Raw genomic sequence first — 15,259 nt, forward strand, 5'->3', positions numbered from 1 at the left:
TTTTTATTTTGGGTGAGCTTTTTTATTTTGATATGGCTAATAGATTAGGTGTAATTCTTTTTTATTTTATTTTTAATTTTGTTTTCTATTTTTTGTAATATAGTATTTGTAATATAGTATTTTATACTACAGGAGATTGGTCAAGAAACGCGTTACAAAATAAAGCATTATATTCTTTTAAGCAAAGATCGGAAGTTGCCCTTGTTTTTAATCAACGGTATTGGTGATTTGAATAGAGACTGAATACCTCCTGCAGTTGTGCAGATTCGAAGAAGCAGCGGTGATTACCACAAGCAGAACCGGGTCCAGTGTACTAGCCACTGCTAAGTGCTAGCCTGCTGATCTGCACTGGCCATAGTACAGTGCCACTCCATCTGGTAAGCGCATTTCTTAACAGCACACTTTTGCTTGTCAAACAGAATTACGCTATGAGGCGCCCTCTTCTTGTTTATTTCTTCTAACAGCATACTCTACACTCCAGGATAAAGAGGAGCAGCCTTGTTCTCACAATTACCACAAACCTTACCATCTTATGGTTAAAAACATCTATTAACAGAGACTCTATATATATTTTATTCATGAACTGAATGGACTTTATTATATCATATAAATCTATTGTTTAGCACGCCTTTCTTCCCCTTCTGGGATTCTCTTTTTAAAAATAAAAGAACCTAGTTTTGCTTTATTCTGCAAAGCTACTATCTGTAATATTTATAATTCTCCAACTATGATCTTAATAGTCAGCAATCTCGTCTGATATAAACACTACTAGTTTACTAATTATTTTATGCAACCTAAATTCTCTCACACTCCTGTATGAGGAAAGAATACAATCATAACATCATTTAAACTACAAAATCTTTTAAAGGTAAACACATATTTATGGTAAGATAATTCCTTTCATTGACAAACATCTGGAATTACCAAATTCAAATTGCAGGTACCATACCAATTAATAAAAGGGAAAAATACATTTGCTTTCCTAACACAGCTCCAATAAGAGTCATGGTAGGTAGAAAATATACCATCAATATAACTATAATTATGCTACTCCCTAAACAAATATTTCTCTGTAAAATTAATATAACTTTCTAGCTGAGACGTGTCCTCACTATGTTCCATAGGGTGAAGGGTCTAAAATATTCTGATATATTGCAGCATTTTCTTTAAACTATAAAAGTGCAAACATATTTTCTATACTCAGTGGGCCATTCAATAGGTTACAATACTGCAAGGTTTAGAGTTACACTTAACTAGAGGGTTAATTTGTTAAGTACATAAACTACAATGTTGTACAAATAAGGCATACTTTTCTGCAGACAAAGCTATATGACTTCTTAAAACTAATATGATCAACAAAAAAATAACACAAATACAAGAGAATACAAAACAAGCAATATAAGTAAACAAGTTAAAACAATACTCCCCTAATTTAATTGTGTTTTACTCTGTAACAGCATAACAGGTCCTCAATATCAACAGGCAAGGCACAGTCCAAAGAAGGAAAGTCTTTATGTTCTGAAGGCACACATAATAGGAAACAGTCATAGATTATCGAGAGTCCAGTTCTGGGGCTGGTACCAGCATGCAAAGCAAAGAATGAATCCAAAGATAGTTCAGCAACTTTTACTGCAGTATGATGGTTAAAACAAGCTTGACAAACGGTCTTTTATCTTCATTGTTTCTTTCTTTAAAAGGTTTACTTGCATTCAATCTTCAATCTTTTGGAGAGTGCACTATGGAATTTTATCTGTACAGATTTTACCTAAATATGAAAAACTCAAAAATAATTCAGTTAGTGTCTTTAATCTCTGGATACAACTTCATGATCTCCTCCTGCAAATACAAATATTGTGTTAAGAACAAAATAGAAAAATAAAAACCTTTTAGGTTCATTTACTTACTTAAAATAATCACCCAAATCACTTAAAGATACTCAGCAATACTCATCAATACTTCCCCTTTTGTTTGCGTGAAACACCCTATGTGTCACGCAAACACAAGATAACAGCAAACTAAAAGACAATTCATGCACTCTGTAGTATACTATTCTTAACATCAGGCAAAATCAAATACACCTCACTATTCAATATTCCATTCATACAGCACCCTACCACATGCATTCACTAAAAATAAAAACACAATATTCTCTTAGAAAACACTTAAAACCAACTGTCCATGCCACAAAGCAAAACATTAACAGCCGACACAAACTTTTAACAACCAGAATTAACCTGAAATTCAACACATATACTTACATTCACTGAAACACAGCACTCGCGAAACACTACAAATAATTAAAATCCTATATCAACCGTCTATACCCTGGTTCTGCAAATTCTACCATGCACAATACTATGAGATCATACTAATAATGCAATCACTTCAGAAGATCAATAAACTCCAGTTGCATATTTACAAATAAAATCCCTAACCATAAATTTACAAAGGAACACACAAACTGTCATATATCCAGCTCTTCTATTAGTACATCTAAGGTATTATCTGTCCCTTTAAGGTTCTTGTATTAGAATACAGCAACTCCTATTTAAGGAGGGACTCAAGCAATCTCAGGTTGCTTGTTAATTGCAAATGTAGGGTGTATGATTTACTGCTGTGATCGTTACCTTACACCTAATATAACCTCTCTCTAACTTACCTAAACAAACAAACCTATTATCAAAGGGGAAGTTTTAGGAATAAACCTATTGCATTCCTTCTATAGAAAAATACTTGAATCACTCTCTCTCTTATTTTTTCATCCCAAAACAACCTGCCGTAGCAACGAACACTCTCTCACATTATCTGCTGACATCAGCAGACAAGCCGTTTGCAGGACCGGAAGTTGGATAACGCTCCACGCTGTAACACAGCTCCCAGCAGCGCTTCACTGTACACCTCTCACCGGGTCTGAACAGCGTTCCTCTGAACACAACACACTGGGTCTGAATACCGCAGCTTCACTGGCTCAGCCCGAGCGTTCTCCGGATTGACTTCTCACGCAAGTACCTGTTTATTGAAAATCTGTATATGATAAAACAGACTGCCTACAGAGACTGATAAAGTTATAAGGAATTTCTGTATTTATGAACTGCTTACATATCCTTATATCTGTTTAACCTCTGGAGTAGCCTAATATTACATCGCATACTTACTGGCATATTATAAGAACTGGAAACTTTAGCTCATTACTAACCATTCATCTAACAACTACCTCATTCATACTGCTTACTAAGATCTATTTCAATATAAACTAACAAACTGAAACTAATATTGGAATCTTGTATTGAGCTTGTTCATTGAGAGAAAGTTATTAAGCAAACTTATCTATAGTTCAAGTTAGTGAGTCATTTTTGTCCAAGTATATTCTATCCTGAATACCTGTGACAATACACTCACTCATACCTTTAATATCACATATGTTATTCCTAAGAGGTATCAGTTTACATTACCCATTGCAAACTGCATAAATAGGAATAACTACACATATAAACTTACAGTTCTTTTATACAAGCATTAGGGATATTGCACAAACACCTAGGTACCATATTTTGGGAAAAATCAGATAAAAATGGTACAGCCACTGTTCTATATAACCCCTGCTCGCATGCACAGTGCAAATCCACTGTTAAATAAATCATGTGGGGCACAAATAATTTGTGAAAAGCTCTGGAATCCACTCTATACTTTTACATAACCAAGATTTTAATAAGTACACAATTATTTGATTTACCTTTTCTATAATTTGATATTCACCATTTTGCAGCTCTCTAGCTAAATATAACAATGGTATACAACAAAATGAGCTTTCTAAAAGAATAATAATAATTTACACTAATAGATTAAAAGGAAAAATTTCCCCTTTAAATTGTTCTCAATGATTCATCGTCCTTACTTATAATAAAAATGTATACTGACGTCCATTGGATAGCCTAAGCAGACACAGCAAGCATAAAAAAAACACACTCAAAGTGGGGTGCAGGATAGTTAAAGGGACATTTTACCCAAATTAAAAAAAATATCTTTAATTGAAACTGCTGACACAGTTAAACATACTAGTGTTTGGCTTACAATAAACCTCATCTTCTTTCTCTGTAAATAATTCTTTAAAATCTCAGATTTTATATCAGTTTGCCTTTACCCCTTAAAATATTTTCTCTTCTTTCTTTCCCCTTTTCCGCTAGTCTCACAGATCGCAACACAAAGATTGCAGGCAATGGATCAGTTCAGTTTGCATTACAAAGGGAATTGATTTACACTGCATAACTGTCTGCTATCTAAACAGCAGATTTAAAAAAAATATATTTTGCAAACTACTACATTTATGTTTTATCTCCTTTACTTGTTAATACAGTGTTATTGCTGCTCATGAACTTCTTTCACATGAGTGAACTGGTCCTTTAAGTAAAAAAATGACAATTTTCCATTGCTCTGTCTAAGCCCTGAGCTCTGGTTTTACAGACAAATATAAGTTAAGGAACACAATGAGATATGTTTATTATCCAAAATTCAACCCATTGCAATAAACTGTGTTTTGAAAGCCCAAAACCAGCTACTTCATATATACAAATAAACTCGCAAATGCAATTTCTCCTATATTTTATACTATTCAGCTTGTATAACAAGTAATTGAAAATACATTAATATAAAAACAATTTTACAGTGTACTGTCCCTTTTAAGGACTAACCATTTATCATGTAAATTACATATGTATACCCTAGCCATGATTAGGAAACTTGTATTATTTACCATAAAAATTTTACTTCTTTACTGTACCATTACCTGCATATTTAAATGAGAGCCATCATCGCCTAAATAATACCCATTTATATTAAAACTTCTACTGAATTAATTTACTTGCAACAGAAACAGACCCAAATACTTTTAGATAAATTTAATAATATACAGCTTATAACCATATTTTATCTTTTCCACTCCTTGCACAAATCTTGCAAATACAACATACTTGAATCAACCTGTATCTTTTTTCATTTACCAGAACGTGACCGAAAGTCACACAATCATCCGCACATTCACAAATCCCTTAATTAGTTCACTTGCAAAAACAATATATTTATATGCCGGAAAAGGTGGACAGTCTTTATTTACATACAACAAATATCACTTAAAACTAAAAAATGCTATTAATAACACACATAATTAAAAACATACATATGACTTTAAAATAAAGTTACAACAATAACAAGCAAATCATTAGTGTCAGATTTCTTAGCTAAGAATCCCTGAAACACACACACAGCTCTAGCCTGCATCAAACATGAAGGCCAGCTTTCTTTTGCAGCACACAAAAATCATATCAACTCGCATACCTCAAATATTTCACTCCCATCATTTATTCTAAAGCAATTTCAACATACATCAAACTCTTAGTGACACAAAAAAACACATTAACAGTCTCTTTCTTTTCAGGAAAACATATATTTCATAACATACCAAAGACATTTAAGAATACAATAAGATTAACTTTCCACCAAATTTAAAATGTACTTGAAAGTGTATGAATCTGCAAGGAATGGCCATTTTCCCAACAGATTGTGACAAACAAATTTCAAACAAAATAATACATTCTCAGATATTTTGGTTTAGAGTAAATCTTTTACACGTCATACAAGACACAGTGAGAACCGACAGACCAACACTCATTACACAGCACTGCCCCCCCTTTCTCTACTCATAACTCCTCTGAATGTAGGAGAAAACTTCAGCATGCACCGCTTCCTGCCTTGAAACGAAACTGTTAACCCCTTTGTAGACATTAAAAAAATGCAATAACATTCTCCTTTTCTCTATGCATTATTATCAATATTTTGCTATGAGCAGACCCCATTTTTTAACAACACAATAATAGCAGCAAAATAACAGCAACAATGATAAAATGCACAGTCACTTAATATTTTCTAAGCAGAGCACAGCACAATCATATAGCATTAAAAGCAAGCAAGCAAAAAGCACCAAATACCAGTTCAAATCCAGTGATAGGTAACAAAAACTCTACTATAGGAATGTATAGGGAAAACTTCAACACAGATGAGACTCAAACTCACCATAACAAAGCAATGACAACTTACCCGGGGGACTTAAACCTCCCGTCAAATGCATGCTTACATTTTATCTCTTGCACGCTTCACCAGACAGGACTGCACACCTGTCTAAACTAGCACAGGACTGTAAACCTGTCTAGAGGGGGTTATATGCCGGCTTCTTTACTGCAGGAACCCCTTAACCCTTTATCATATATAACCAACACCTATTAACAAAAATACATTTAGGTTCAGATTCACAGAGGGAAAAGTAGAGTAAAAAACACTCATCTACTTACCCAGTGTGAATCCCACAAGCTGACACCAGAAACTGTTGTTGTTTTCAGGGGGGGAGCGTGTCAGTCACGGCTGGGCCTGGACCACACCTTATCAGCTGGAAATGAAGGGGTTATTTGATTTGGATATCCACAAGAACAGACTTCAGACCACGCAGCAATTAGTCTAAAACTATTCTCCTTTATTGAAAGATGAACAACACGTCTTATAGGCAGTCATGACAGCATATAGGGTTAACATGATGACACTTCATGACCGCGTCATATCATACCATATTTCATGAACAAAAGAAGCTTATTGAAATAATTGAGTGAAAGAGTAGCAGTAGCAAAAATACATCTGTGCACATAGCTCAGCCCAAAGCAAGGCCGTTTGGGCCTCTTACCTAGATAACGGACTTCCAGGCACTTTGCCAGGAACATTTGCAAGGCCATGCTAGCTCTAAGAAACTAATAACAAATGCATCTATTCCCACTACAGAATTATTGCTATAATAAATGTTATTCAGACAAGATGGATGTCAAAGACAAAATGGCAGCTAAGAACAAGATGGCGCTGGTCACGCTAACAATTATTCCTAACAGCTGGCTACCTGAGAGAGCATCTAAGTGTATGGCTGGATAATGTTTTACAACCTTTAGTATGACAATTAACATAGGGCGACCAAATTAAAGAGAAAAATAGGACACTTCAATCAACATGAAAAAACACTCAAAACCAAAGGATGAATACTTGGTTTTGTTTGTAGCATCTGAAACCATTTATTTTAAATTTAATAATGGATGAAAATAATAGCTGCCACTATTATCACTGTAATTAAAGGGACAGACTACTTGAACATTTTTATTGTTTTAAAATATAGATATTCCCTTTATTACCCATTCCCCAGTTTTGCATAACCAACACTGTTATATAAATATACTTTTTACCTCTGTGATTACTTTTATCTAAGCCTCTGCAGACTGCCCCCTTATCTCAGTGCATTTGACAGACTTGCATTTTAGCCAATCAGTGCTGACTCATAAATAACTCCACGTGAGTGAGCATAGCGTTTTTCATTTATTTGTATATATATATATATAACAGGAAACAGCACTCTCTGAACTTAAATACAAATAGTTAATTTATTTGGTAACGTTTCGGGGAATGCTCCCCTTCATCAGTCTGATGAAGGGGAGCATTCCCCGAAACGTTACCAAATAAATTAACTATTTGTATTTAAGTCCAGAGAGTGCTGTTTCCTGTTCTATATATTTAACCTACTCTAGCACCCTGGCCCTTGGAGATCTATTTGTGACAGTGCACTTGCCTCAATCTTTATATATATATATATATATATATATATATATATATATATATATATATATATATATATATATATATATATATATAGGAAAAAGTGGGAGGGCCACTCACATGTCTTATCCAAAAATATTTCTTTTTATTTATGTATTTCACAACGTAACAAAGTCGATGTTTCGGCTGTTCAGGATACAAGTGACACTTGTATCCTGAATCATGGCGTTTTCAGCCATTATGTTCTAAATAGTAAGATTGTCTTGAAAAAGGCTGTCTAGAACAGCCAAAACGTTGACTTTGTTATGTTGTGAAATACATAAATAAAAATAAATATTTTGGATAAGACCTTTGAGTGAGTGCCCTCCCACTTATTCCACTGCATATCCTGATTTGAGGAGTCACCTGGGCAATTCATTAATGAAAGGGGAGTGAGTGCATGTCTCTTTTGGATGATATATATATATATATATATATATATATATATATATATATATATATATATATATATTGGTGGTTCAAAGAATATTATTTAATATTTTGAGTGCACCCCGTAATTTTTTATCTATTTTTGCGAGTGCTGGTAATTTTGGACTTTATATATATATATATATATATATATATATACATACATACATACATATACAGCATATATATACAGTATATATATATATTTATATATATATATATATATATATAAACACACATGAACTAGAACTATTTAACTGTGAAAAACTGTCAAATGCACTGAGATAAAAGGCAGCCTTCAAGGACTTAGACGAGAACAAAGCAAATTTGATGATAAAGGTAAATTGGAAAGGTCTAAAAATTTATAAAAAAGGGAATTATAAAGGGAATTAAATTTTAAAAACAGCACAAAGGCAAAATGGCTATAAAACAAGTTAAGTCAATAACTAAGTCTGATTATGTAAAATGTACTGTATGGGATATGAAAAACCTTGTGGACACTTACAGAGGCTGCCCTCAGGGAAATCATTTTAAAAAAGGGCTTTCCCTAATAGTTGTGAGATGCCGCCTGCTATAGGAAGCAATGAAGATCACTGGAAAGGGAAGCTCTGCTGGGGAGAGGATGCAATTTTGCATGCCCTATCCTGTGAAGGATCTCGTACCACTGACAGATCCATTTTAAGGCATCTAACCTGAGAGGCAAGCTTTAGCTATTACCTAAGTTTCTGGGCTTGTAGGAGTCACTAAGACACTTATTAACTAATAGAAAAATAAATGGATACAAAAATAGAGGTGACTGTCAGATAATACACACTAAAAGCAGGGGGATCTGATTTGTATTGGCTGCCATATTTACTTTGTAATGTCTGCCCCTTTTCCCTGCTAAATTCTCTCTCCCCAGCAGAGTTTCCCTTTCCAATGATCTTCATTGCTTGCTATAGCAGACGGCATCTCACAACTATTAGGGAAAGCCCTTTTTTTAACGATTTCCCTGAGGGCAGCATCTGTAAGTGTCCACAAGGTTTTTCATATCCCATACAGTACATTTTACATAATCAGGCTTTAGTCATTGGCTTAACTTGTTTTATAGCCGTTTTGCCTTTGTATTGTTTTTAAGATTTAATTCCCTTTATAATTCCATTTTTTTTATCCATTTTTAGATAATTTAATAATTGCATAAATCCCTGTTTAAATGTTCATTTCCATGTCTAAAAAGGTACGAAAACATATTTCTAACCAAAAATAAAAAATGATATCACAGTTAACAACTATATATACTGTATATATATATATATATATATATATATATATATATATATATATATATATATATATATATATATATATATGTGTGTGTGTGTGTGCCATTAAACCTTATATTATCAGACTTGGATGGTTGATCAACCAGAGAGTCTATTTATAGACTTTTTGACATAACTTCTCCATAGAATAATACAAAAAATATCAATATTATATCTTAAAGGGATAGAAATGGCAAAATTAAACTTGCATGATTCAGATAGAGCATGCAATTTTATGACACTTTTTAAATTAATTTCTATTTTCAAGTGCGCTTCGTTCTCTTGTTATCTCTTGTTGTAAAATAAAACACACATATCCTACACCAGTGGGAGTTGCTGCTAATTGGTGCCTGCACACATTTGTCTCTTGTGATTGGCTAACTAGATGTGTTCAGCTAGCTGCCAGTATTGCAATGCTATTCCTTCAGCAAAGGATAACAAAATAATAAAGCAAATTTGATAACAGAACTAAATTGAAAATTTGTTTAAAATGATATGTTCTATCCACATCATGAAAGAAAAATTTGGGGTTTCCTGTCTCTTTAATTCGTAAATCTATAGTTTTGTTGTATCTGTGTGAAATTATAGCATTATGTTATGTGATTTAACATTTATTATTCCATGGTTTGTGAAAGATTACTAAAATAACAAAAATCATATTAAATGCCTGGCTACTTGATTGTGTTATGTCCGAGAGTTGAACAATCTGTTAAAGAACAGAAATGGCTGTCAGTCAGTGCATAATAGATACACAATGTCCTTTAAGAACTGTAGCATTAAGATTGCAGTATCTACCATAAATTAAGTAGAATATCAAATAAGATCTACAATTCATAACTATGTAATTGTAAATAATTACCAGTTCTATCATTTGTGCATTTAGCAAAACAACAAGCCTTGATTATTTATAGTCAGGCTTTTTTCTTAGATAGTTCATTTTAGCAGAGTGATAATAGGGTTCATGGAGTCACTCTAATTACTCATTTCAGTATCACAAACTGTGTCATCACCACCTGTATCAAATCCAGAGTTCTTATGGGCTCCTTCTACCTCTGGTTCACTTTTTGAGAGTTTCATTACAGTCTTGCACTTTTTGAGGCCTTTGATTAACTTATAGCGCAATTCCTTGCTTCTCAGTGCATAAATGATTGGGTTAACCATAGAGTTGACCAAACAAAGAGTACTACAGAAGGCAAATATAGTCTTGATACTTCTGCTTAGTGAGTAAAGTAGGCTGTGTATCATAATGATGAGTGCAGGAGACCAGCAAACTATAAGGATAATTAGCACCAGAGCCAGAGTTTTAGCCAGTGTGATGTCTATTCTCATGTGGCCTTGTCCTTTTGCAGCTTGCTTGTTATACTTTTCCATATCATTTGCATGACTATGTGCCTTCCATAGGATATGTGCATAAAAGCAGATGATTGAGCTTAGGAGAATCCCCACCAGTGTAATCCATATTGCCAAATATCTGTTGTCAACCAGAGGAAACAATTCTGAACAGACACTGAGAAGGGAGCAACAATTCCAACCCATCAAAGGTAAGTAGGATATAAATATTGTGCTGATCCACATGCCAAATAAAACCAGCACAGCTCTCTTCCTGGTTACTAAAGACTTATATGCTAATGGTTTATGAATACAAATATATCTGTCAAACGCCAAAATCAGCAAGCTACCTAGTGAACCTGTAAATGATGTGGTGACAACACCAAGCTTGAACAAAAAGGCAGTAGGTGACCCGGCTTCATGGAATACATGAAAGTCAACAAAGCTGTAGGAGAATATAAGGCTTGCAAAGAGATCAGCCAGGGCAAGGCTACTGAGAAACAAGTAAGAAGCTTTTCTCCGTAGTCGAGCTGAGGTCCATATCATACACAGAACCAAGATATTCTCCAAGATGCAGAAGGCTCCTGCCCCAATGCAGAGTACAGCTATCAAAACTTTCTGGAATCTGCTGTTCAGGATGAGGTAGCACTGGATGTCTATGACATGAGTGCCACAACTTGTTGTATTCTCTGTTGTGCTAGGGCTGCATTCACTCATTGTTCCAACAAAGATTTGTCCAAAATTCAGAAGTCAGCTTCTCCACTGGAAATAAAAATAGAAATGATATATTTTAAAGGTACAGTCATAGTTACTTAAAATGTTCATGTTATGTTAAAGTTTCATTAAACATTCCTCAATTAACCACCAATTATTAAATCAACTATCGAGCTAATGTGACTCTAAGCACAAAAAAAGAGCCTTACTAAGTTTTTTTTTAAAAGGAATAAGTAGTTGGTCATGAGGTAATCTGTCAGGCACAAGCAACGTGTCCTATTTACCTCATATTCACTTGAATGAAAAACTATCTCTAGCAAGATAAACTTCTACAATTGTTATGTAGTTATATGACATAAGGCTGTGAATAGATCTTACATAATTTAGTAAATTAACTTAAAGGGATATGGGACCCAAAAAAAAATCTTTAATAATTCAAATATAGCATACAATTTAAAAATAAAATAAAAAAAACTTTGCAAATAAATTCTATTATCTAATTTGTTTTATTTGTATCATTTGTTGAAAAGCATACATAGGTATGCTGAGGAGCAGCAATGCATTACTCTGAGCTAGCTGCTGATTGGTGGCTGCACATATATAGATCTTGTCATTGGCTCACTCACAGCCTGATGATCTAAATCTCTCTGCTCAGGCGAGATGATCTAAGAAGGGTTTTCTCTATGGTGAGGTCCCTCAAACATTTTTAGAAACACAAACTTTACCTTTAGAGATGTTAATCTCACTATGAAGGGTTCTGTATGTAAAGGAGAGACTCATATTTTACAATATAAGGCCTTAAAAAATCCCAAAGTGTTTGTGTAATTTCTCTCCATGGTGGCAAGTTTTTTATCATCAGGCCATCAATGTTTTCAGCTAGCTCCTAGTAGTGCATTGCTGCTATTTTAACAAAGGGTACCAAGAGAGTGCAGAAAATGTGATAATAGAAGTAAATTAGAAAGTTGTTTTGAATTCAATGCTCTATCTGAATCGTAAAAAAAATGTGGATTTCATGTTCATTTAATAAAATAAAATAGAAATGAGTTAGACTGAGGTTTTATTTATGCAGTGCAATTATGTGTCTAAGATAGCTGAATTCTCAAAGAGAACTGTTTATTATAAATTAAAATCTGAATGCAGACATAACTCTTTTAAAAAAAAAATATTATTTATTAAGGTAAAGTACAATACAAAATATATATCTTCAATCCAGTCTCACATAAAGTACAATCAGAAGATGATACACTGCAGTGATACATTATAACTAGCTCATGGTCTGCTAGTCAGTGAATCCATCTCAGTCCAATATCTTGCGAGGGCCCTAGCCTGTAGTAGATGGAGTCCATTTAAAGCAAAATATGTGAATAGACTCGAGTATCAGTTCATTATACTAACAATCTTGCAAAACCAGATTTAATAACAAACAGTAGCTATTTATTACAAATATCCCTTATTTAGTAGTGTACTATTCTGGTCTTGAGAGGAATAATATCAATACTACCATTGATATCAGCATTATTACTGTTATTATTGTTAAGGGGTCTAGAGAAGGAGGGGAAAAAAGCAGAAAAAAAAACAAATGAATAACTGGATATCTCTCTTCCATCCCCCCCCCCACCCCAGAAATATATAACACCTGGGAATCTCGTCTGTTCCGTTCCAATTTTAAATTTTCTTATATAATCGATTTGAGAAGTAGTTCATTCTCTTTTTCCCCTGTACCAGTATTTTTGGTAGATGAGTACACCATCTAGTCAATAATATTACAAGCGTTAAAAAATTCTGTTTTTTAGAATAGGTTTCATCCCAAGTTAAGAAAAGTACAGTTTGCATGGTTATGGTAACATTTATTTGCATAGCTTACGGAGCCAAAATTGTATTTTACCCCAGTTGTTCCTTATTTTTGGGCAGTCATAAAGATAGTGATAAAAATCAGGGGCCTCCAATGAACATTTGATACATCTATTGACAACTGTGTGTTTCCAGTATGCTAGTCGTTTAGGAGTAATAAAGTCCTGATGTATCATGCGCATTTGTGATTCCTTAAAGGAGATAGAGTTGGGAACCGCTCTTACTTTTGCTAAGCTACTTTTAATATTGTGAAATTCTAAGTGGTCTAGCCATCCCCTCCATTTATTCAGCACTTTGGGTTGTATAGAGAAGTGTATTCTGTGTAATAAAATGTGATATATATGAGACATTGAGAAATTTCCCATTTTAAAAGATGTATAAGGGATAGAAAAATGGGAAATGTTCCAAAACTGCTGATTAAGGTATCTATTTACTGACGGCTAGATTTAGAGTTTTGTCGGTAACGACCCGAAAAGCTAACGCCGGCTTTTTTCTGGCCGCACCATAAAAATAACTCTGGTATTGAGAGTCCACATAAAGGCTGCGTTAGGCTCCAAAAAAGGAGCGTAGAGCATATTTAACGCAGCTTCAACTCTCGATACCAGAGTTGCTTACGCAAGCGGCCAGCCTCAAAAACGTGCTCGTGCACGATTCCCCCATAGAAAACAATGGGGCTGTTTGAGCTGAAAAAAAACCTAACACCTGCAAAAAAGCTGCGTTCAGCTCCTAACGCAGCCCCATTGTTTGCTATGCGGAAACACTTCCTACGTCTGCACCTAACACTCTAACATGTACCCCGAGTCTAAACACCCCTAACCTTACACTTATTAACCCCTAATCTGCCGCTCCCGCTATCGCTGACCCCTGCATATTATTATTAACCCCTAATCTGCCGCTCCGTAAACCGCCGCTACTTACATTATCCCTATGTACCCCTAATCTGCTGCCCCTAACACCGCCGACCCCTATATTATATTTATTAACCCCTAATCTGCCCCCCACAACGTCGCCTCCACCTGCCTACACTTATTAACCCCTAATCTGCCGAGCGGACCTGAGCGCTACTATAATAAAGTTATTAACCCCTAATCCGCCTCACTAACCCTATAATAAATAGTATTAACCCCTAATCTGCCCTCCCTAACATCGCCGACACCTAACTTCAATTATTAACCCCTAATCTGCCGACTGGAGCTCACCGCTATTCTAATAAATGTATTAACCCCTAAAGCTAAGTCTAACCCTAACCCTAACACCCCCCTAAGTTAAATATAATTTACATCTAACGAAATTAATTATCTCTTATTAAATAAATTATTCCTATTTAAAGCTAAATACTTACCTGTAAAATAAATCCTAATATAGCTACAATATAAATTATAATTATATTATAGCTATTTTAGGATTAATATTTATTTTACAGGCAACTTTGTAATTATTTTAACCATGTACAATAGCTATTAAATAGTTAAGAACTATTTAATAGTTACCTAGTTAAAATAATTACAAAATTACCTGTAAAATAAATCCTAATCTAAGTTACAATTAAACCTAACACTATACTATCATTAAATTAATTAAATAAAATACCTACAATTACCTACAATTAAACCTAACACTACACTATCAATAAATAAATTAAATACAATTCCTACAAATAACTACAATGAAATAAACTAACTAAAGTACAAAAAATAAAAAAGAACTAAGTTACAAAAAATAAAAAAATATTTACAAACATAAGAAAAATATTACAACAATTTTAAACTAATTACACCTACTCTAAGCCCCCTAATAAAATAACAAAGACCCCCAAAATAAAAAATGCCCTACCCTATTCTAAATTACTAAAGTTCAAAGCTCTTTTACCTTACCAGCCCTGAACAGGGCCCTTTGCGGGGCATGCCCCAAGAAGTTCAGCTCTTTCCTGTAAAAAAAAACATACAATACCCCCCCCCAAC

At 34.1% G+C, this 15,259-nt stretch overlaps 1 protein-coding gene across 1 annotated transcript in view; it reads right to left on the bottom strand.

Annotated features, from left to right (window-relative positions):
- Positions 1–9,763: 9,763 nt before the first annotated feature.
- Positions 9,764–15,259, bottom strand: part of CNR2 (cannabinoid receptor 2) — a 148,226-nt gene continuing 142,730 nt past the window's right edge. The window contains exon 5 of the mRNA XM_053707172.1: positions 9,764–11,495. Within this exon, the coding sequence (XP_053563147.1) occupies positions 10,377–11,450 (1,074 nt within the window). The 5' untranslated portion in view covers positions 11,451–11,495 and the 3' untranslated portion in view covers positions 9,764–10,376. The remainder of the gene's footprint in view (positions 11,496–15,259) is intronic.

This window comes from Bombina bombina, chromosome 3 (genome assembly GCF_027579735.1).
Source record: "Bombina bombina isolate aBomBom1 chromosome 3, aBomBom1.pri, whole genome shotgun sequence".
Taxonomy (NCBI): domain Eukaryota; kingdom Metazoa; phylum Chordata; class Amphibia; order Anura; family Bombinatoridae; genus Bombina; species Bombina bombina.